Source organism: Callospermophilus lateralis, chromosome 15 (assembly GCF_048772815.1).
Source record: "Callospermophilus lateralis isolate mCalLat2 chromosome 15, mCalLat2.hap1, whole genome shotgun sequence".
In the NCBI taxonomy this organism is placed as follows: Eukaryota; Metazoa; Chordata; class Mammalia; order Rodentia; family Sciuridae; genus Callospermophilus; species Callospermophilus lateralis.
The window spans coordinates 46,024,605-46,050,725 of record NC_135319.1 but is presented as its reverse complement, the minus strand read 5'-3'; the positions used below and the strand labels follow the sequence as shown (position 1 = coordinate 46,050,725).

Below are 26,121 nucleotides of genomic sequence, written 5' to 3'. Positions count from 1 at the left end.
CCTACACTGTTTACTAAGCACAAAACACTATCCTAAATGATTTTGAGATATGTACCAGGGTGTGAAAATAAGTGAAATAAACGTGAATTTCTGATTTATCAGATCATAGAAATTTTAAATGCAATGAAACTTAACCTGATAATGTTTTTATTAAAAGCTTAGGAAAAGCAAGTTGGATTTTAAATAAAAACATAAATTTTATGAAATATCTTATGAAGCCACACAAACAAGATAACAATAACAACTATAATAACATGATGAGACAAATTTCACACTTTCATATCAACAGTCTGATAATTACACATAAAAGACATTTGTGTGTCTCTATAAGAGATACACTTTAGTGCCGGGTACAGTGGCACATATGTGTAATCCCAGCGCCTTGGGAGGTAGAGGTAGGAGGACTGTGAGTTCAAAGCCAAGCTCCCACAAAAAGTGAGGTGCTAAGCAACTCAGTGAGAACTTGTCTCTAAATAAAATACAAAATAGGGCTGGAGATTTGACTCAGGGGTCAAGTGCCCCTGAGTTCAATGCCCAGTACCAACCAACCAACCAACCAACAAAGACACACTTTAGATTTAAAATTACCATTAGATAAAAAATTAAAGGGTGGAAAAGATGTATTATGCACACAGCCACAAAAGTATAAAGTGGTTATATTAATATTATAAATAACACCCATTAAAATAAGTTAGTCATTAGATTAAATAAACAAATACTTGGAAGGACACAAGCTTTTGAAACGGATTCAATTAGGTACTCTCAATAGACCTATATAATAAAATAAGAGACTGAATTAATAATCAAAAAATTACCCAATTTTTTTAAAAAAGCCCAGGCCCAAATTCTAATAAACATTTAAAGAATTAATACCAATTCCCACAAATTCTTCCCAAAATTAGAAAACAGAACACATCTCAATTTATCCTGTGAGGTAGTGTTACCATGATACCAGAACAAGATAAAGAAATCACAAGGAAAAGACACTATACACCAAAATATTTTATGTATATGAAAGAAAAATCCTGAATACTACTAAAGCAAATCCAACAACATAAAAATGATGATGATGTGATGAAGTGGAATCTATTCCAGAAATGCAAGCTTGGTTTCACATCTGGAAAATCAATTAATGCAATATATCATATCAATGGAAAACAATAACAAAATCAAATTATCATCAACAGACAAAGAAAAAGCATCTTTCAAAAATCCAATACTTGACTGGGGTTGTGGCTCAGTGGTAGTGTGCTTGCCTAGAATGTGTGAAGTACTGGGCTTGATCTTTAGCAATACAAAAAATAATAATAATAATAATAAAGTAAATGTCTATCAGAAACTAAAAATTATATATATCTCCAATACTGTTTCAAGATTATAATGTTGAAAAACCTAGGAAGAGAAGGAAACCTTCAAACTGACAAAGGGCATATAAAATAATTATAGAACAAACAATATACTTAATGGTAAATAGTTTTAGATTCTTTCTGTCTGCAAGGAACAAGATATGGATGTCTGCTCCTGTCACTTAAATTAATGGTTTTCAAATCAGAAAGAAGGAAATAAATAACTCTGATCACAGATGACATGATTTGGATATAAAAACTCATAAAAGAGCAAAAATCTAGCAAAAATAGGAAAACTAATGAACAAATTCAGGAAGGATTCAGGATACAGATCAATATTAAAAAAATTGTTATCACGTGCCATGAACAATCTGAACATGAAATTAAGACAATTCAACTTAACAATAGCATCAAAAAGGAAAAAATATCTAGGAATAAATTTTCTTTAAAATACCTAACTTATACTCTGAACACTGCAAAACCATTGTTGAAAATGATAACAGAGGAAAACTATCCTACATTCATGGTTCAAATACTTTGTTAAGAGGGTTCTATTGGGTTGGGGCTGTAGCTCAGCTGCAGAGCACCTGCCTAGTAGGTGTGAGGCACTGGGTTCAATCCTCAGCACCACATAAAAATAAACAAATAAGGTCTGGCATTGTGGCTTAGCAGTAGAGCGCTCACCTAGCACACGTGAGGTCCTGGGTTCAATCCTCAGTGCCACATATAAATAAAATAAACGTTTTGTGACCAAATACAACTAAAAAATAAATATTATTTTAAAAATAAATAAAATAAAGGCATTCTGTCCATCTACAACTATAAAAATTTTTTTAAATAAAAAAACAGAGGGCACTATTACCCACATTCATCTACAGATGCAATGCAATTCCTATCAGAATTTCAGCTATCTTCATTGTATAAGATAAAGAGCTGATTCTAAGATTAATTTGGAATTGCAAAGGACCTAGAATAGTCAAGAAGGAGCACAATGAGGGGGCTGGGTGCATTACAGGGTATGCAGTTTCTTTTTTGAGTGACAAAAATACTCCAGAATTGACTATGGTGGCGGTTGCATATATCTATAACTACAGCAAAAGCCACGGAACTGTAACTTTTAAATGGGAGAATTTTAAGGTATGTTACTTTTCAAAAAAAAAAAAAAATATGTGTGTGTATATATTCTTTTTTTAGTTGTAGATGGACAAAATACCTTCATTTTGTTTATCTTTTTGCGGTGTTAAGGATCAAACCCAGTGCCTCACATGTGCAAGACAAGTGCTCTTCCACTGAGCCACAGTCCCAACATATGTATATCAATATGTATTGATATACACATATATCAATAAATTTATTTCTTAAAAAGCATGAAAACAAAATTATAGAACAATTTAATTCCCTTTAGGAAATGAAGAGGTCATAGAAAGATATAAAGAATGATGTCATTAGCACTCAGGGTATGTTTTAGTATTCTCTAAATGTTTAAAAATTTGAAAAATCACATATAGTAACAATTAACCAGAATTGTGCAAACCTGAGCATGGCTGTCTTGCATTCCATATTTCTGTACTAATGAAGTTTACATATGAACAACTGTCAAAACAAATGGTTTTAATTTTTTTCAGCACAGGGGACGGAAACCAGAAATGCTCTACCACTGAGCCACATCCTCAGCCCTTTTTATTTTTTATTTTGAGAAAAGATCACACTAAGTTGCCCAGGCTGTCCTCAACCTGCGTTCCTCATGCCTTACTCTCCAGAGTAGTTGGGCTCAGAGTCATGTAAGTGCACCTAGTCGAAATAACTTTTAATACAATAGTGCCAAATAAATAAACACACAAAATATCAAAAAACAATTATTTGTATTACATAAGAAACTATATAATATAAAAAATACGACAGTCAATGCACAACAGAATTTGGATTAAGGAAATCTAATCGTATTTAAAAACTTTGAAGAAGTCAAGGTGAACAAAAGAAAAGAAAAACAGCAAGAAATAAGGATGATGACTGCAAAAATCATTTCAATATATACAATATAGTAGGGCAAGTATGAGAAATTTTGGAATAATCATTGTAAAAATGCAAATCCAAAAGTGATAGAAAAAAATCTAGGACATCACTTTGAATATACATGTCACAGTACAGTATGAAGGAGAAGGAAATTAATTGGGCAAAAAACTATAATTTTAGATGTCACTATAATACAATAAAGGGAGAGCAAATGCTCTTCATCAAGTTACTCATAAAAAATTTTACTGTGAAAACTTTAAATTTCTGACATATATAAATATCTAATGAATGGAGTTAATGTTAACAATCATCAAGAAATATTTTTAAGAAAGAATTTTGTTGGGTTTAAAGAAAAGCATTTTAGAGATAATGTTCAGAAACTATTTTTTAAAATGAAGTCACCAGGCATATAAACAAAGACTGTCATATTATTCAACCTATCAAAACTTACGTAGTAATTCAGGGAAACAACTGTTTTCCTCATATAACATAAATAGTACAAAATGCAGACACATGAAATGTTGAAAACAGTTCCTAATATTTTAACTGCTTTTTTTACACCACGTTTTCTTTCCCCTTCACTCACAAAAAAAAAAAAAAAAAAGATCTATTTTTCGGATCAACAGAGTTGAGCTCTAAAATTATATTAAATGAATATAAATCAATGCCATCTTTTTTATATCCAAACTAAAAACAATTTATAGGTATAATGCATTAATATCAACGCAAATAGTTTAAACTCCTTCATACATAGGTGAAAAATGGCCCTTCAGAATAGAAGGGAATTTCATCAACTCCTTTAAAAATAAGAATGAAATACTGAGCCAGCACAGACAAGACTACTTTTGGCCTCTGGCTTCCTTCAATATAGAAATATTATAAAGGGAAGAGTAAGTCAGTGTTGATATAGTAAAGAAGCCTCCATTTTAATAAGTCATTTTTTTTTTTTCAGGAAAAGGAGAAGTCTGCAAAATCTGTGAAAGTGATTTATCTGCAGGTGAATAAAATGAACAGCAATTGATCTTGCACCTAGGGAGTGATTCTTCTTCTACCAGTTACAAATATATCTCTGTTAAATATTATAAGATAGGTTGTGTGGTCTCACTTTTTGAATAATTTATTTGTACATTTAGGATTCAGGATTTATTCTGAAGTTGTATACCCAGAGCAACAGTTTCAGTTTAGCAAATACCTTGCCCTTTATTTGGCCACTTTTTGACTATATAAAATCAGTCCAGCTTGCTATGGGAACAATACAGGAATAGCACCAAACAGAGTTGAAGCAAATACATATGTTGGAGGCCGACCTCCAGAAGAGGGGATGTTTTAACTGATACATGAAATAGATACAAGGTCAAGGCACAAAACAATATAGAGGAGACTATGTTTAAGTCAATGAGTTTGGTGATCACCAAAATTTTCCATTTATAGGAGAAAGTTCTGAAACAATTACCAGGTATCCACTGGTCTATAAGATGTATCATTTTGAAAATAAAATCTATTTTGATTCTTTCATAATCCTAGAATTCCATGAAGAGGTTAAAGAAAGGAATAGTAAAGGAAAAATAGTTCATGGAATTTATTTGTCAAGCAAATAGTTTCATGGCCTTTAAGGCTTTTAAAAGTCTAAAAGGACTCTTTAAAAGTACATTTCATGGGATTATTCTGAAATAAAGATCAAATAAGTTCATATACGAGACAAAGATAGTAATAAATAAGACTTTTTGAATCATCAAATATTAATTTTAGATTTATAAGAACTTGCAAAAATAGTACAGAAGGCTCCAGTGTAGCATTTACCCACCTCTACTACAGTTAATACATTATACAACTATAGTTCATTATAAAATTCAGGAAACTTACAATGGTCAATCCCAAATTACAGACCCTACTCAAAATTCACTAGTTTTCACACATACTCTTAATTTGTGTCTGTGTATTGTTCTATGAAATTTTATCAGCTGGAGTAACCAATATGTAATCTCTTCCACAATAAGATATGGGACAACCGCATCACCACAAGAAGCCCTTTCACGCAACTTCTAGTCACACCCCCATTATCCTTAACCCCTGGCAACAACTGGTCTATTTTCCAAGACCTCCTTTGTAAACAATTTTAATATCATTATATAATTGGACTCTTTTAGTCTATAATCCTTTTGAGATTGGCTTTTTATCCACTCAGTATAATGCCCTTGAGGTTCATGGTAATTGTTGTATTGGTACTTAATTCCTTTATAAAGCTGAGTAGCACTGCATTGTACAGATGCATCAGTTTGTTTATTCATATTGAAGGTTATTTGGAATGTTTCAGTTAAAGACTTTACAAATAAAGTTGCTATAAATATTTGTATCACAAGTCTTTGCGTGAACATAAATTTCCATTTCTATATGGAAAAAAAACCCAGGAATGTGATTGGTAATATGGAAAATATATGTTTAATTTTAGACAAAATGTCAAGCTGTTCTCTAGAATACCTTTGTCATTTTACATTCCCACAAACAATGTATGAAAGATAGTCATTCTGCCTTCTCGCCAGCACATGTAATTATGGATTACTCAGCTTTAAAGAAGAGTGAAATTGTGGCATTGACCAGTTAATGGTGGAAGTTGGAAAATATCATGCTAAGTGAAATAAGCCAATCCCACAAAACCAAAGGTCAAATGTTTTCTCTAATATTCGGATGCTAATTCACAATAAGACAGAAGGCACTAAGGAAGAATATCATTCCCTTAGAATAGGTAGAGTGAGGTGATGGGAGGGTAGGGGAGGGGATGGGATGGGATGTGGGAATAGGAAAGATAGTACAATAAAACAGATATTATTACTTTATGTACATATATGACTACACGACCAATATGACTCTGCAACATGTACACTTAATTAAAACAAATAAAAAATTCTAAAAAAAATTATGTATGGATGGCATCTCCACATAGTTTTAATTTACATTTTTCTATTAGTTAATGATATTTTAAATATTTTCTACAGCTTATTAGCCATCTTATGCATCTTTTTATCATTTAACATTTTAAAGTAAGAGATCTGAAGAGGAAAGTACAATGTCTCAACATGTGCTATTATAAAGTTTTTGTAGGTAATCAAATAGTAAGACAACAGGCACAGATACATAAAAAGCTAACAAAGCTAGCTGTGTGAACAAAAAGTGGAGACAAACATAAGAATAGTTCTTGATCAGCTGTTCTTGATCATAAGTCTGGGCCCAAGGTGAAGCAGAACATCACATTTGGAAGCCCATCATGGAAGAAATCTGCTCAGTTCTTGAGAAACAAAAAAAAGCAGAGAGAGCTTAAGTACAAGGAATCAAGAATAATATAAACTCCAAAGACATGCCTCCAATGACCTGCTTCCTCTAGCCACACCCTGCCATTAATCCAATCAGATTATTAATCCATCAAATGTAGTAATCATCTAATTAGGTCACAGCTGTCATAATCTAATTATTTCAACTCTGAACATTCCTTCCTTGTCTCATAAGTGAGCTTTCAGGAGACAGTTTATTAACAAACCATAGCACTCTATATTCAGGGGTACATGACATACTTACTTGCTGTGTATAAGGCAAGTTTACTTAGTTTAACTCTGCTTTAGTGTTCTCTTTTACATACTATTAAGCAATAAAAGCTGAATTTTAAAACTAGAAAGATGAAAAAAAAAAAAAAACCGAAGAAAAACAATTAAAAAGAAAGAAAACATACTTTGGATCCTGTGGTAACATCCCTAATGTCCCTTTCTGCATATTTCTATTTTGAGTTGCCATCTCCTTAATGTTTAGGTAATTCATTTAAAGTTAATTAACAATACTTTTAGATATACTTAACTATTTATTCAAACTCACTAAATCAGAACCCACAATTTCTAAACATTTTAGTTTTTATACCACTGCTTTTGAGAAAGAAAATAGGATTAAATTTGCAAAACACAATAAAACACAATAAATAAAAACTTAGTATAGTTTACTGTAAGTTTTCAGTTCTCTAAATTAAAATGTCAAAAAAACAATAACATTTGGCAGACATCCTTTCACTTTTCCCACCACCAATATTAAGTCAAAAACAGGAGAAATCCACAAAAGTATTAAATTGCCATTGTTCATGTTTCTCCTATTGACCAGTGATCTAAACACTCATTTTAGTATGAAGGATTTTCATACAATGGAACATCTGTTTTATGTTACATGGGAGACAGCAAAATTCTTCCTCTCTGACTAGATTATTAATGCTCATGCCTTCTATGGCATTATATTCTTCATGCGTATCCCCACACTAGCTCTCTAAAGTGCAACATACCCCCTGATGTAATACATTTTCCTGTTTACTGTACAATACTGTAGACACCATAATTTTAATGTGACATGCTGGTATTTCTTTTTAAAACCACAAATGCATTTCTTATTCTCAATCACAAATTTAAATTTCCTGTATATTCCCAGCCCACTAGGCATTTTTCTTTAAAACAGCTGAAAAAAGTAATGATTTCAATTTTTTGATTTTTCATCTCATTTTTTTATAGACCTCTCTCCAACTCAGGATGCAGAAATAAAAAAATACTTGGTTTTTAGCATTGTGAACTATTTCTACTTCTTAATAGGGAAAGTAATAAGTCCACCATATATTTGAAATTATTTAAAATAACAGGTTTGTATTACATTAAGACAAATACATTTAACCTTCTATCAATGATGAAAAACAGAATTATTTTTACATGAACGTTTTCATTTTTAAAAGTCCCCCAACTTTGATATGTATTCTTTATTTTGTTCCTGAGATTTACATCAAAGTTTATCTGAGACAATCTTACATTTTGCAGGTTAAAATAAAGATAAAATGATACTTCAGATGGAATAACTGCATTTTTAGTACTTTCAGCTTTTATTGTGCAATATTTTATTCATTATGAACAGATTCTGACAAAATTGAAACAAGCCACATTACCACCAATGACTCTCTATTAGCTCTTCAGTTCATTTCCCTTGCCTAACTCAACGAAAACTACATATGCTATAAACCACTGGTATTTTTTACTTTCTGCCAATGTACAAACCATGCTTTTTTGTGTTGAAAACATTTCCATGGATAATTATAATAGCCTGCAAAGAGACCCCAGATGGTAATAAACTCTAGAGCTGGAAGGCTACTCCTAAATTCACCTTTTCATGTCTCACCATCACACTACATACAGTTTTTTGTGCTATGCTACTAAAAATTACTGGTGATAGAAACAATATGAATAAACTTTTATTTAAAAGCTATACACTCATGCTAGGGTCTTTCATAACTGCATACCCCTCTTATATGATGTTGCTATCATCAATAATTTTTAAGACAGCATGAATTTGACAGACTATGATCAGTAATCAAATCATATGGTTAATTTTACTTTAACTAAAATATTACTAGTAAATGTAAAATTCAAGAAATATGGCAAGAAATTATTTGAGTTAAAGATATGAAAATACAGGCTGTTATAGGATCGTCACTGCTTTATTTCTCGTTATTCTTCTAGAAAATATAATTGAATTATTCTGGTTTTGCTATTTCAATTGAACTAAAATGAACGATACCATCATTATTACTTATATTGATCATTATATTAAACACTGCATTTATTTAAAAGTATCTCGTTTGTATGAAAAGTCAAAAAGGGTTTTCAAAATTAGAAGCATTACTCAAAACTTCCAAAACACGTTTTGGTATATAAAATTTCTTGTGTCTGAAAAGCAAGTTATAGCAAAAGAGTGCCTTATTTTTATAATTTTAAACTTAAACTACAATACTGGCATAAAATATTAGTTGTCTGACTTCTGGTATTAAATCTGATAGCTCAAAACGAGTAGGTATAAAGAATAAAACTAAAAACAAGAGAAAATGAAGAAATAGAAAATATAAATTAGGAATGGAAGGGAACAGAGACTGAAGAAATTAGAGATAAAAACAAAGTCTGAAAGTTATTATCTTTTTGTTTGCTATTATTATAAATTTCATTTATAATTTATCTATGTAGCATATTAAGTGCTTTAATTTATATGCTTCAATTTAAGTGCTTCAAATATTTAACTTTAAACCCAGTGAATTAATTGAATCTATTTTTAGTAGTTTTTTTTCATATAACTTATTGGGTTTTCCAGGCCAGAATTAACAATGATAGTGTTAATTTTATGTACCTATTTTTAGTCTTATTACTTACCTTCTCCGAGTTGACTAATAATTTCAGTATATTGTTAAATCATAGCAGCAATATGGAAATTCTCATCTTAATCTTAACTTTAATTAGAATATTTAAATACATTATCTGTAGGATGTGACACTGGCATTAAATTTCAGAGAAACACTCTATCATATGAAAGAAACTTGCACCTATTATGAACGAATGCTTTTTTTTTTAAATGTGATACTGGCAATTGAACCCAGAGACTTCTTACAAATGATAGGCTAAGGTTCTACCACTGAGCTACATTCCCAGCTACTAAGTGGATTCCTTTTATTTATTCATTCATTTTTATTTATTTAGCATCTATACAGAAAATTGTATTTTCTCTTTTTGCTTCAGTAATATATGTGTAAAATAACAGATTTTCTAATAATGAGTCATTCTTGCATTCCAACTATTAACCCTGCTTCCCAACTTGGTTATTGTTCATCCTTATTATTACAATATTTTGACACTGAGGATCCAGCCTAGGGCCTCACACATGGTCAGCAACTTCTCTACCACTAGGCTACATTCTCAGCTTTCATTGTCCATTATTAATGCGGTACTAGATTCTGCTTTCAAATACTTTTACAACAACAGTAACCTTAATCTGTAGTTTCCTTTTAGCTTTATGCTTTCTTGTCTCCTTTTCTTTTTCTTCCTTGGGTTATGGTATCAATGTGAGACCAACTTATAAAATGCAATCTAGATACTTTGTCCCAGAAGCTTCAGAATGAATTAGAAGTATCTTAGAACTGTCTGCTCCTTAAAGTTTTTTTTTTTTTTTTATTATTTTTCCAGGACTCACAGCTCTCTTATGGAGAGAAAATTCTTCAATACCCTGTTCCATTTCTTATTTGGATATTAGTCCATTCAGATTTTCTTTTTTTAAAGTGAATTTCAGCAACTGACTTGGAAAATAGTTTATTTCATCCAAGAACTTGATTTCAGCAGAAAATTGTGAATGCAGACTTTCAATGGGGTATTTTTTTTTTTTTAGATCACACTGGTAAAAGAGCACAATGAATATTCTCTGAATTGTTGAGGATGTATTAAAACAAACATGCTCATTTAATTCTAGTAGAAATAAAATTGGCAAATGTTTATATGGAGAAATTTGGCAACTTCGATAAAATTTACAATGCCTATGCCCCTTTGAGTCAGCAATTTTAGTTACATGAATATATTTTAACAATATATTTACACAGATGAAAAATGACTTGTATACTAAGGTACTCCCTGAAGCATCTATATAAACCACTTAAATGTGCAAAAATAAAAGAGTCATTAAGCAAATTATAATACAGTCACTGAATGAACTAGTATGGCCATTGAAAAGAATTAGTCATACCTATTTTGTATTGATAAGGTGCAAGCTCCAAGACACTTTTTTGGGGGGAGGGGGTTGTTGGATTACAAAATCGTACATGGATTAATGGTAAAGTGTGCTAATACATAAAAAATACATAATAGACATGCACATGGTTGTAACAGATTAGATTTCTGAGGGCTGGGCTGTAGCTCAACGGTTGTGCATTTACGTGGCATGTGTGAGGCACTGAGTTCGATCCTCAGCACCACATACAAATAAATAAAATAAAGGTCTATCAACAACTAAAAAAATATTGAAAAAAAAAAAGAGAATAGATTTCTGGAATGATGTGCAAGAAACTCATGAAAGTGGTCAAATCTAATAAAATGCACTGAATATGAATAGAGTACAGCCACAGGGTAGAAAACTCTACTTATAAATCATACACCCTTTTATACATTTTGAGTTTTGGACTTTACATATTATCAGTCATCTGTCATTGTAAAACACAGTGGCTAAAGAAAAGAAATCTGTCACATGGTTTTTGTGGGGCAGGGATTTGGGAGCAGCTTAGTGGACCAGTTGTGGCTTGGCATATCTCATTAGGCTTCAGTCAATAAGCTGGTCAGGGCTCCAATCATCTGAAGATTTGACTTGGGCTGTCTCATTAACACAGCTAGCATGTTGGTGCTGCCTGTTGTAAAAGGCTTTAGTTCCTCCCCATATAGACCTTTTCATTAGGCAGACTGAATGTCCTCATGACATAGCAGTTGACTTCATCATCATGAGGGTTTCAAAACAAAATATTGTGGAAGCAATGATGTCTTAAATGATCTAGCCTCAGAAACAGAAAACCATCATTTCCACACATTCTCCTTATTAAAATGAAGTCACTAAGTCTGAGCAATATTTAATATTCTCCACTTTTTAAAATAGAGGCATATCAAAAAAGCTATTGGAGCTGGGGTTGTGGCTCAGTGGAGAGTGCTTGCCTAGCATGTATGAGGCCCTGGGTTTAATCCTCTGCACCACATATACATAAATAAAAGATTGTGTCCATCTACAACTAAAAGGAAAAAAAAAAAACACCTATAGATGTGTTTGCAAATAACCAAGTATATATATTACTTTTTAGAAAATATAAATAGAATAGTTTTATAATATTGAATCAAAAGATTCTGTGAATTCATAATTATGTGAAAGAGAAACTTTTATTAATAATCAAAAGGATTTTACTTTATAAAAGTATTTAAAATTTTTACTTTATAAAATAACACACACCTCAATCCAAGATGAAAATTTATTGACATCTAAATCCAAACCATAGTCTGTGATTTTGAAAATCCAACCCGTAATATTGGGATTTCTAGAACACTGTGATTCTTTTAGTGGATTACTCCATTTGATGGATTAATAATCTGAATGGATTAATGGCAGGGTATGGCTAGAGAAAGTAGGTCATTGGGGGCATGCCTTGGGGTTTATTGTACTTAAGCTCTCTCTGCTGTTTCTCAAGAACTGAGCAGATTTCTTCCATGATGGCCTTCCAAACATAATGTTCTGCTTCACCTTGGGCCCAGAGCTATGGCATCAATTGACCAAGGACTAAACCTCTGAAACCCTGAGCCAAAGTACACATTTCCTCTAATTTGTTCTTGTCGAGTGTACTTGTCACAGCAAAGGAAAACTGACTAACACATAAGGTTACAAAAATTAAGCAAACACACAGGAAGTATATTATACTTAGTCCATTTTTCTTGATTTGGAACATGACCTTTACATTTTCTTAAGATTCTATTTGGTGGTTCTATAAAAAGTATATGACACAGATGTACTGTAAATGTTTATAATATAGTAATTAAAAACATGTATAAAATTTTAAGGAATCCCACAGACAGGGGGATGTGAGAGTAAAGTATAAATGTGCAACAACTTTTTGAATATCATGCTTGATTATCTATAGAAGAATTCAAAAACAAAGTTTGCTTCTTTACCTAGTATACAGCCTTTCTAAAAGTCAGGCCTTTTCAAATCAGAGGCTTTGTACATATCCCAAACCATTGCTACTATAAAATTTAAAATTTCAGCCCTTAAGAATGTAAATGAGATGGATAAGAATTAGCAGTTCCCACCAGGTGCCTGTAATACCAGAGGCCCAGGGGGCTGAGGCAGGAGGATCTGGAGTTCAAAGGTGGCCTCAGCAAAGGTAAGGCGCTAAGCAACTGACTGAGACCTCTTCTCTAAGCAAAATACAAAACAAGGCTGGGGATGTGGCTCAGTGGTTGAGTGCCCCTGAGTTTAATCCCCAGTATCTGCCCCACTACAAAAAAAAAAAAAAAAAAAAAAAAAAAAAATTGACAGTTCCTTTAAAAACTTACAACTATGACTATGCTATTATTGACTATTATCTTCTACATTTAATACAACTTCCCTGAAGACAGGATTGAATCTATAAATTCTGGGAAGGAAAAATGGACTTTAGAAAAATAACTCAATTATTCTACATACTTTCCATTATTTAAGGCATATGACATATTTATATAAATGCTTCAGAGATACTACTTTTCATTTTCTCAACAATTTTTATTACCTCACATATTTCAAATATTAGTCTTTATGTTAGCCTACTTGAAAAATATAATTTGATTTTGAATATGAGTAGATGACAAATGTTAAATAAAAGCACAAAACCATAGCACTCAATAAATATGAAAAAATATTCTTAACAGAACTGGAAGGTAATCCAATCTATTTAATGATATATGATATCACTGATAATATTTGTGTAAAAGATGTACCATCTTAATAAAGAACTATATTATTATCTTATATAGTTAAATCTAAATTTATTTCGGCAAATCTCCAATTTCTAAAGTTCTCATACATTTTAATAGGTTTTTGTTACATGTTGTTAGATCACCTCTAAAGACACAAATAGAAAATGAGAAAGTTCTTTAATTTACCTACCCTTCTCCTGCAACCTACCTGCTATTCCTACCAAGAAGTTTCTCAGTGGTCAACTAAGTATCTACCCACCCAACCATATTTCTTCCATATTTGAAATGACTGCTGCATGGCTGCTAAAAACTTACTACTATGACTAGAGATTTTTGAGACATATGAAAATTCTGGTTCATTATGGCATGGACAGTGATGATTACCAAGAAAAGCCTATGAAAACCATGACAAGGCTTACATACCACTATATGGTGGGTTGTAAATAGTTATATGGGAGAGCACCTCAGGCCAATTCTCCATTTTATCTCATCAACATCTCTGTATAAACGCACTTAAATCTTTAGGGCTAAACATACCCAAAATTTAATTTCAAGATCAGAGAAAAGGTACCTCAGCCTAGCTCTGCCTATTTCACCTCTTCAATCATTTTAAATTCTAAACAAAAAATCAGGCCTTTTATTTCATAAAAATAGAAGGATTAAATCAGAAATCAGGACTTTGCACATGATAGGAAACACTCCATTACTGAGGTATGCCTCCAGTTCTAAATAGGAACATATTTTTAAAATCTTATCAATCATAAATCTGGAAAATACTTTTTCCAGAAAATGCCAATAATAAATGAGACTCCTGATTGCTAGAGGAGTAAATAATGAGAAAACAAAAAGTCAATGGCTCTAAATGGAGTGGATGGGAATCATGCCTCTGAAGAGGCAAGAAATGGGAACAAGAAATGGGGAGGGGGTGAGTGTTCTGAGCATTTGGCCATATGTAAATACAAATGCACAAGGAAGTCAACATTTTGGCTAACGTTCTCATAATAAAAGGCCAAGTGGGAGGCCAAGTTGTAGAATCTGCAAAGCAGTATCACATTCAATCAGACAATCCATAATTCTAGATTGTAAAATCTGATAGTGTAGTACTATAGTACCCAGACTACAGCTATAAAAAATAAAGAACAATTTTCTAACATTTAAGACAAACAGAACATTTTAATAGATGCACAATTCATTTACTAACATAAGATTTTTACCATTAAGCTATTACATTCAAAAACCTAAAAATAAAGTTCTATTACAATAAAAATCTTGCTTTCAGAACTTTTTTTCCAAACTAGGAATTTTCTTCGCCAACGGAATCATAAGGAAGTTTAAAACTCTAAAATTATTGAGTAGTATTATAAAACTTTCTTGGCCTGGATACTATCATAATGTGGTTTAATGAAGTACTCCAAACTATTATATCTTAGAAGTGATTTACAATTTCTAATTTATATAACACGTAATACTTCATTAAGTAAATTCAAAGCTTAATTTAACCCTGTAAAGTCATGAGCTAGTCTACTAAGTAATAAACCGAATCTTTTATTTTTGTAGGTATAAATATCTTATGAAAAAATATATTAAAAAAGTGTAAACCTCTTGAATATCCACTTGTAAAAGGGAATAATTCATCAGCAACTGTATTTTACTTTACCACATCCAATACTTTGATAATAAAATTATTATTATGTTGCACCTATTACATTTGAGTCTAACAATTCTATGATAAGTTCCAACAATACATATGACACTGGTGGGGGTAACACTGAGATTACTAATTTTACAGAATAAAAGTAAATTTCTGGGTTTGGGGTACAACTCAATGGTAGAGCATTTGCCTAGCATATACAAGATCCTAGATTAAATCCCCAGCTCTGTTAAAAAACAAAACAAAACAAACAAACAAACAAACAAATCACATACACACACATACACACATTCCAATCAACCAATAAATAGTTGAACAACAATGGACACCAGTTTTTCGAAGTCACTATCAAAAATAAAACAAAAAACAATCAACAATAACAACAAAAGCACAAAAAACACTAGTTAACCACATGAAATATTTAGGAGAAGAGAATTAAAATTTTATTCAACTTTTTTTTTTTAATATCTAAGGAACTATTTTGCTGGAAGGTTTTAGGTCCTAGTCCTTTACTTTCTATTTTTGAGATGATAGGTTTTGAGATAGTTGCAAAGAAAGGAATGTTTAGTATGTTTTATTGCTTTATATACATTATCCTCAAATTGCTGGAATTATAAAATTCAATTAATGAAAAATATTAGTCATATATATTTTTCATGATGTAATAAGAGCACCTAAAACTTATTGAGGTATTATTATGTGTAAGTAGGGGGTTAGGTATACTGTTCATAATTATGACATTATATGAAGAACATACCATATTTAGTTAAGTACTGTTAAAAAAACACAAATTTGAAATGAACCAAAATGATTGCTAGTGTCATCATTGGATGCGTAAGCATTGTTTGTAACACAGTCTTCTGGATTATCTGATTCTTTGAAGTGTATATGGCTTTGATAAATCATTGAGCTATATTCTGAGCTGATAAATTGTTCATTATTTTTTTAAATTTTTTTTAAAGTTGGAGATGTGGTGCTGAGGATCAAACCCAGTGCCTCACACATGCAAGGCAAGTGCTCTACCACTGAACTACAAACCCAGCCCAAATTGTTCATTATTAATAGCAATAGTTCTTCTCTACAGGCAATTTGAACAGTCAACTTTACTTAGTAGGACCCATGTTAATTAAAATAATTAATCTGAAATTTGGCTTTAACAGGCACCTCTATTTTTTAATGACAAAAAGGTTTTGACAAGACTCTGTGTTGCATCACCATCTGCCACATCCTGCTCTGATATTTATAAATACAGTTGTGCTATTGACATTTCTACAACTGCTCCAGGTGTAAGGCATTAGAACAGAGAATTCTCTTTGATCACTCCAGTGTCATTTCTTTTATACTCTAAGTAGTCTAGACTACTCCCACATTCCCAGAGGTATGTCTCATAAAAAGTCTTTTAACCTCCAAATAGTTTCTCTAGGTGAAATAGGTTGCAAAAGAGATGATCGGAAGAAATATTTTTTTAAATACAAACCATACAGATTAACCCTTCTCAAAAAGAAAGGTTCTATGAACAGAAAAACAAAATTAGCTTTTTTATTTAAATCATTTTAGCTTCTAAATAGTATTAACTCAGAAATGCTAAATGGTTCGTGAAATAACAACTTCATAAGTTTTGATTCAATATGTTTGTATTTTACTCAAATATAACTCCTTAAACTTATGTTCTGCTTAATGTTTTTAGAAATTCATCACACATAGGGTTTCGGAAAGTGTTAAATTAATTCTGAAAACTGGTTCATTGCATTATATTTTACATCAAAACAACAATTAAAAGCATCCCTCTGAGATGTAGACTGTATGAAAACACAAACACACTGGCACTTGGGCAGTTTTCTCATAATTTAATTAAAGACAAAACAAAAACATGGTTAAATTTTTACTATAAGTTAAATATAAATATGGATATCTAACAGGGAAAACAGAAAGAAATTGGAAGATTAAAATGTCAAAGACTGGAACACAGGTTAGGAATTATATGATAAAAATAAGAATCTGATATTTCAAAGAAACTAAGCTAAAATATTTAATGTATATGTGAAGAAAAATTCATACTCATTACTAAAGATTTTAAATATGTGATTAAGAAAGAAAATCTGTAATTAAGAATATAGAAAAATTTATTGGAATGAAGGCGATTTGCAAGAAACATGAACAAATTTAGGAGTTTCCAGGAATTTCTATCACAGAAAAGTTAAAATTTTATTTTATCCAAAAATCTTTACTTAAATGAGAAAGAAAATTTTACTGTATTAGATGGCAGTTACTAAAAAAAAAAAAAAATGCTTATTTTCTATTTTTGAATAGTCATATAAATAATACAGCCTCAATTTTGTAAGAGGACAGGGAGAAAAAAATTATTGATTTTCATGACTATTTGTTTATATTATAGTTAACAAAGAAGACAGCCAAAATATTTGATCAGATGTCCAAAACAGAACACAAAAATGATATTTTAAAAATGAAAGTGAAATCAATTTTGCAAGAAGCTTAAAAACAATTGAGTCCATATAACTTAAAACAATATAGAAATACCTCATATAAGTTGGACATTGGGCTTTTGAAAAATTCACTATCACATAATAACATAAATTTTCAAGAAACCAAAAGGTATCTAAGCACTAAAGAAAACTGTTGTCTCCAGAAAGCATAAAAGAAACAGGACATTCACTGAAATTGCATTTTAAATGATGAATAGTTAACTCTGACAATCTCCAATTCTTCCCAAATTGAAGACAACTAAAAGTGGTTGAAAAGCGATACTTAAAATCTCCAACATGTAAAGATGTCAAAATTAAAATTGTCTAAGGGTGAGAGAACTATCCTCAATAAGGAAAGCAAGATGAGGCTGAACACAAAGATTTTAATTCTGCTTCACTTAATTACCCAACATGACATTCTATCTTATTAAATCAGAATGCTGACCATCAAAATGAAGACAAAGCAGGCTGTGATGGTACACACCCCTGATCCCAGCAACTCAGAAGACTGAGGAAGAAGGATCACAGGTGGGGAATGAAGACCACATCTTCTTTTTTGACCTCTGGGCTCTAATGATTGGGAGTATACTGTAGTATAAAAGAGGGTAGTAAAGAAGTGATATTTTAAGTAACTGAAGTAGATCTGAGTTAAGAAAATGTATAGCTTCAGCTTGTGGTGAAAATATTTCAAATAGTACAGAAAATTTTTATGAATAGCCATACCAGACCCCCTCCAAAAAAATACATGATAATAGTATATAATAAATACCAAGGGAGCATATTTGTGGAGTAGACATCTTCAAAAAAATATCAAGGAAACAACCATCAAGCAAACCAACGTGTATGTTCATTATGAGAAGAAATGAGAAAAAAGAGAATAGTAAAAAATATTTAAAATCATCATGGTCAAATACTTGCAAATTTGATTAAAAGAATCTACACAATCAAAAAAATCCATTATTTACTCACCTTTTATTTAAAATTCTTATTTTTTAATATTTATTTTTAAAATTCAGATTATACTGTACATCTTTATAGGATATTAACAATGAAATACTTCTTTCTAGCCAATAAAATAAGATACTGTGTTTCCTTTCCAATAGTAATTCTCCAAACTGACTAGAGCAATTAGATTATTCTTTGGTGTGTGGTAAACGACACAGTCAAAAGTAAGATCCACTTCGACTTGTATCTGTGATGTATCAAGCCCACATTCTTAGTCCATTGTAATGACATCAAACTAAATAATTTCTCAACAAAAGTATATACTTAAGCAATACTGTACCTAACAGCAGCAGTAGGAATTCACATTTTAGGAATTAGTTTTTAGTTTTACAAAAATATCTACTTTGTGTCAAATGTTTGTTTTTCTATTCTGTTTATCGACCACATAATTGTATTTTTTTTTAATGACAAAGGTAACTGAAGTATAGTTGCAAAAACAAATTCCAAATAAGTTAGCAAAGTTTTAGTAAAGGAACCAAGAAAGTTCTTTTCAGAGTCAAAACTTCTTATTTCTGAAATGTAACTTTATTCAAACACAACCTGATAATATATATTCATTTGTGTGGCATGCCTAAGCAAAATTAGGGTCCATTCCCTGTCCCCACGGATGCAGTACTACAGATTGAATCCAGGGCCTTATGCATGCTAGGAAAGCACTCTACCACTGAGCCACATTCCCAGCCCCCAAGAGGTCACTATTTTCAATGACTATATTTTCAGAAGACTAAGTAACTGCTGACTGAGAAGTAATTGTCCAGGGATTTAGGACACAGGAATCTTTAAGGGAGGTTGTTATTTTACCTACCACAAACACATATTGGTATAATAATGAATAATCATAACCATGAACCAAAAATCATGGCTCCCAATCATCTGTTCTCAGAGGGGAAAAAAAGAAGTTGGATAATTCATATACTATCAAATAAGTATTACTTTCACATTGAGCATAGTGACACTTATGTATAATCCAGTGTTCAAGAGGCTGAGGAAGGAGGATTGTATGTTTGAGACAAACATCAGCAATTCAGGAAAACCTTCAGCAACTTAGCCAGGCCATGTCTTAAAATAAAAATACAAATGTAGTGGGCATGTTGTTCATTGGAAAAGCATCCCAGGGTTCAATCCCCACTACTCCCCCAACCAAAAAAAGGACTTGGGATATACTCAGTAAAGGACCTGTAGGTTCAATCCTCCATATGAAAAAAAAAAAAAAAAAAAATTACTGTTGCTATCAAATCCCTACTTTAGGGGCTATCTTATTTCCTCAATTCTATGTCTATTACTCCCCCACCCCCCAAAAAAGTCTTTTGTATCCTGAGGAGGGGTTTCCTAGGATATAGGACTTTGCTAAAACTGGGGAAATCCTGGCAAAGAGAGAGAGCTGGTCACCATTCCAACATCAGAGAGTAACAGAGGTGCATACATAGTCTGGGATACATTGGAAAACAGGCAGAAATCTATGAAGCAATGAAGAGAGGCCTCATAAGAAAACAGCCCTGTTCTTATACTTCCAGCATCCAGAACTGTGAGGAAATAAATTTCTGTTGTTTTATTTACCTACTCTATGGTCTTTGGTCATCATGGCCAGACCAGATTAATAATAATATCTAAGAACAAAAAAGAAAATCACCTTTTATTCCCTATTTAACCTGGGCTCAAAAAGTGACTACTAACAGGATGTTTTACAAAAACAATAAAAATTGATTGACAATACAAAGATGTCCTCCACAGTATTCTTCATAAAAATGATCAAACATTAAGTTTTTATATGACTGAGGCTGTGGCTCAGTAATAGAGCACTTGCCTACCATATGTGAGGCACTGGGTTTGATCCTCAGCAAAACATAAAAATAAATAAATAAATAAAGGTATTGTGTCCCTCTACAACTAAAAGAAATTTTTTTAAAGATTCATTTTTTACAACCTAAAATATTATACTACACCTGAATTTGATTGTATATGTTTAATACAGAAGAGTCATTTCAAAATAGAAATCAATCAACCAATCATCTTTATTTCTCAATTTTCCACTTTTCTGGTTCTTGAAGTTAATTAGAATTTAAAGGGAAAGCATTTATCAACAAAAATCACAATTAATCCATCCATGAGAAGTAAGCAGGATTCTGACCTAGCTTTCAAATTTCAGAGATAAGAACCAGAGGTACATAAAGATTTTTCATATCCTTCAAAGCTGGAAGTTTAAAAAGAACACAAATTCATTAACTCCATAGTAGCTTAGACTGCTAACTCAAAAGAGTATATATCTCAAAATGTGTTTATTCAATTACCCACTAGATGGTATGGGTGTAAGTATATAGATTCATATAATACATACACATAAACATATGAGCATATATGTATATTCAAGATATATCCAGATATATATGTTTCAACAGATGCATAGATACATATACATCTACATGCATATATTTGTACCTATATATAAAGCAGAATTTTTCATATCTTGTAAAAATATTCTTTCTAAACACCATATAAAACGCAGAAGCCATAAAGTTTTGGGTTGTTTTTTCATATTTTTTATTGGTAAACTATAGTAAAACATGGTGGGATTTCTTACTGTATATTCATACATGCAAACAATATAAGAATATAATTTGGTCAATATCATTCCTCAGTGTTTCCCCTTTCCCTCTACTATTCCTTCTTTCTGGTTCTTTTCCTCTGCTCTAGTGATCTCCCTTTGATTTTCTTAAGATTCCCCCTACCTTTCTTTTACTTTTTCCTCTCTAGCTTCCACATGGGAGAAAACATATGATGACTGACTTTCTGCGTGCGGCTTATTTCACTTAATATAAGTTCCATACATTTTCCTGCAAATGATATAATTTCATTTTTCTTTATGGCTGAATTAAACTGCATTGTATATATAAACCACATTCTCTTTATCCATTCATCCACTGACAGACACCTACACTAGTTCCATCCTCATGCCTCAACCTCCCAATGCTGGGTTTGTGGTATGTCCCATTACATCCAGCTTCAGAAGCCATAAAGTTTAATTACATTAAAAACACTGAGCCAAGTGTGGTAGTACATGCCTATAATCTCAGCACCTCAGGAGAATTGTGAGTTCAAAGCCTGCCTCAGCAAAAGCAAGGCACTAAGCAAGTCAGTGAGAACCTGTCTCTAAATAAAATACAAAATAGGGCTGAGGATGTGGCTCAGTGGCCTAGTGCCCCTGGTACCTCCTGCCCAAAACAAACAAACAAACATTGAATGTTACATTAAGAAATCTGGCACAATAAAAAACATATGCAAAGTTAATCTACAAGTAATAAACAAGGAATACTTTATTTGAAAAAATGAATGTTATCCATAAAGTATGAAGTATGTCTACAAATCATTAACATGTAAAAAATTATAAAATAAATAGTGAAGGGTTATAAATACCTAAGAAAAATGTAAATGAACAATAAACAATAAAAGATATTCAACTTTACCAATAACCCAAGAAATAGAAATTAAAATAATTTTTGCTTGTTTGATGGCAATGATTATTAACTTCCTAATTCAGATGAATGAAACTATTCTACGGCAGTAAAATATAGACTGGAACAAATTTATCAGAAGTTCAGAATCATTTTGCATCTTTTCTTTAATTTTTAAAATAATTAACCAACCCAGGACTGGAGCTATAGTTCAGTGGTAGAGCATCTGCCTAGCACATGTGAGGCACTAGGTTTGATACTCAGCACCACATATAAAAAGATAGAGATAAAAGAAATGAAGGTATTGTGTTCATTTACAACTAAAAAAATTTTTTTTTTAAATAATAACAATAATTAACCAACCTGAGCCACTCTAATTGAATTCTGGGTAGAGCCACCAGCATGATATTCGACTTTGAATTTTTTTACCAGTTCATCAAACCTATGAGGAAAACACAGTATGAAAAAAAAAAATGTTAGCATATTTCAATGTCACAATGTGAAATTTTCTGACTAAAAGTACATTAAAGTGAAATTATGAATTATATATTAAAGAAATGAACTAAAGTCTCATATGGCAAACAAGCTAAATTTCCATATTTAAGAAATATTCCTATAAATATACAACTACAAGAATTTAAATATATAGAGTACTGCAATTAACCATTATATGAAACAGAAAGTAAAAATAAAATTCATAAACTGCCAAACAAAATGAGTCAAAATCAGATTCCACTCTCAGAAATACTTATAAACATACAGAAATCTCTTTCCTCATTCCACATTACTATGAGAGCTTTCTATACAAACCAAAATTTCAGTAATTAATGCAACCCCTGGAATCAGTGTAAGAGGCATAAAAATTAAAACCTTATACTTCAAGAGATGATGAAACATTTTGCTTCCTCTTCTATACATTTTACTAACAGTAAGAAAATGTGTGTGTGTGTGTGTGTATGACACACACACACACACACACACACACCCCACAATTTGATTTTAAAAAATACACACACAAAATTAACCAAAGCATATCAGCCTTGCAAAGTAAGGAAAGATGCCACAAACAGACTGCAAATTTGAAAAATAACATATTCTAGTTAAAAACAAACAAACAACAACCCCAAAACCAAATACAATAAAATTGAGGAAGTACTGCTAGGAGACACAACAAAGCAAGACAAAATACTTTAAATAAACACTCTATTTAGAAAACTAGGGTGGTTGCCCAATTACTTCCACCTTACTCAGAGGACTAAAATTTAAGCATATCAATGTCTTGGTAAAGACCTCCCTATTTTGACAAGTATATAAATTCCAAGACTATCAACCTCTTTGCTCTTCATTTGTCTCCCTCCTTCCCTCTTTCTTTTCGTTCCACAGTCTTTAAAAAATATATTCACACACCAAACAATTCATCCACCTAAAGTGTGCAATCCAACATTACTACAGCCAACTTTATTTCTACTTATTTACTTGGTACCAGGGACTGAATCTAGGGGTGCTTAACCCGTGAGTCACATCCCCATCCCTGTTTCATTTTGAGACAAGATCTTGCTACATTGCTTAGGGCCTAGCTAAGTTGCTAAGGTTGGCTTTGAAATTGCTATCCTCCTGCCTCAACCTCCCCAGCTGCTGGGATTATAGGTGTGCACCAAAGCACCTGGTACCACAACCAACTTTAGAACAAAACATAAAGCTTTTCTATATAAAAGCAAAACCAAACAAAAATTTAACTGTAATAAAAAGAGAATGTTTAAAAACAAAAAGGTTATTTTACAAAAAGTTAAGTACTCAGACAAAAGAGAAATAAAAATATTAAGTCTCATATAAATGGAAAAATGAACAATAAACAAAAGAAAAAAATGATACACTAATGTTGAAAACTAATGAACCCCTCTTGCTAGCAACTGAAGGCATACACATGTCTACACAACAAATTAGCTGAGTATATAAATTATAATACTCAGCACTCGTGGGGATGTAAAAAAGCTGACATACTCATACAATAGAAGTGACCGAACTCTTTTGGAAAACAATTTGGCACTACGTATCAAGAGCCAAAAAAGAAAATGTCTATTTCATATTACTGTAAAATTCTATTGGTTGGGAGACTCTACCTCATGAAAGTAATCCAAATCATAAAAGATACTATACAAAAGTATGCTAAAGTTACTCTTCTTATCATAATATGTAATAAAGACCAAAATCAATATAAATGTAATATTATTGTTTACATGTTTCACTCTTAAAGGAAAGAATTAAAACATATTACAAAGATACGAATAGTATAGAGTGAATGAATATATTAAAAATGTACTAAAGAAGCAAATAAAGATAAAGTCAAAATAACACAAAATGTAAACATCTGTAATTTACGAAAAGTAAAATATAATACAAGGCCCTTGTATTTACTGTTCAATGACATTATCAGAATGTAAAAATGTATTTAATGTGATTAGTATTTTTTCTTTAAAATTCATTGAAATTATAAGAAAGGATATAATATTAACAAGCATATAGCATTTTTATTATAAGCCTTTTCCCTTTTGTGCTTTCTATAATTCGATAATGCTTATATTCATATTTTAATGAAAATATTTTAACTACAGAGCACTTTTAAATAAAATTTAATGCTACTGAAAAATAATTCAGAATTTTTAAGGACTGAACTTAAATAAATAAATAAGTAAACAAATAAATAAAACCTTACCTTTCTAAATGAATTTTAATACTTATTATGACATTATATAAGAGAATTTAAATTCTAAGTAATGCTTTCCAATATCATATAAAATATCACCATATACTTCATATGCACGCATTTCTGAACAATATAACAGCTATCTAAAGATCTGCTTTTCTTTTAAGAACAGTAGAAGGAAGTAGAGAAACTCTCAAGATAAATGACCAGTGACTAACTTGGTAGTCAAAGGTATAAACAATACTACTTTAGTATTAAATCTCTTGAGATACTCTACCATTTTAGAGTTATTTCATATACAAGAAAAGGTATCAAATGAAATGATCCAATGTGGAGATTTAAAATCTGCTTAACAAAGACAGCACTGACTTCTGGTAAAAAAGTAAAAAAAGTTTGCTCATGCTGAGGATGTAGCTCAATAGTACACAGCTTGATAAGCATACATTAGGTCCTGGGTTTAATCCTCAGCACTGTAAAAATAATAATATTGCTGGGTCATTGGTATGCTACTTGTAGAATACCTGGACAATGATGAAATGACCAAAGTAAACACAGGCAACCTAATATAATCCATCACTTATAAGAAAGTCCTTTGGCACTGAAATCAAGGAATAAGTATTAATAGAAATAAATGCATGGTGGTACATGACAAAACATTCACTTTTTCAAAAGCAATAATTATTATACTAACTATAACACAGCAGATGAGAGGAAGGCGACTGAACAATTTAATGGAAGAAATATGATGTCACAGTGAAAAAAATGCAACTTGTTTTAGTTGTGATTAAAATACACTAGTCATATCACACAAGGTGGTACATCACTGTTAATCCCAGCAACTCAAGAGGCTGAGGCAAGAGGATCTCAAGTTCAAGGCCAGCCTCAGCAACTTAGCGAATCCCTAAGCAACTGAGATCCTGTCTCAAAAAAGAAAATGGACTGAAAATAAAGCACCCTGGGTTCAATCTCCAGTACTGCAAATAAATAAATTAATTAAATATACTGGTCATTTTGTAAGATTTTATAAAATTATAATCCAGAACAAGCAGTAAAGGGTTTTCAAATTGTTTTAAGAAGTTGGATAACACACACAAGCACAGAATAAAACAACATATTCACTGTGGAATGCATATTCAACTTAGAAAAGTTAGCACTCAAGAATGAAG

General features: G+C 31.5%; 1 protein-coding gene across 2 annotated transcripts in view; it reads right to left on the bottom strand.

Annotated features, from left to right (window-relative positions):
* The window catches only part of Adk (adenosine kinase), a 479,685-nt gene that overhangs the window by 306,902 nt on the left and 146,662 nt on the right, over positions 1-26,121 (bottom strand). For both annotated transcript variants that reach the window (XM_076834150.1, XM_076834152.1), the window contains exon 4: positions 22,615-22,693. In XM_076834150.1, coding sequence (XP_076690265.1) covers positions 22,615-22,693 — 79 coding nt within the window. The remainder of the gene's footprint in view (positions 1-22,614; positions 22,694-26,121) is intronic.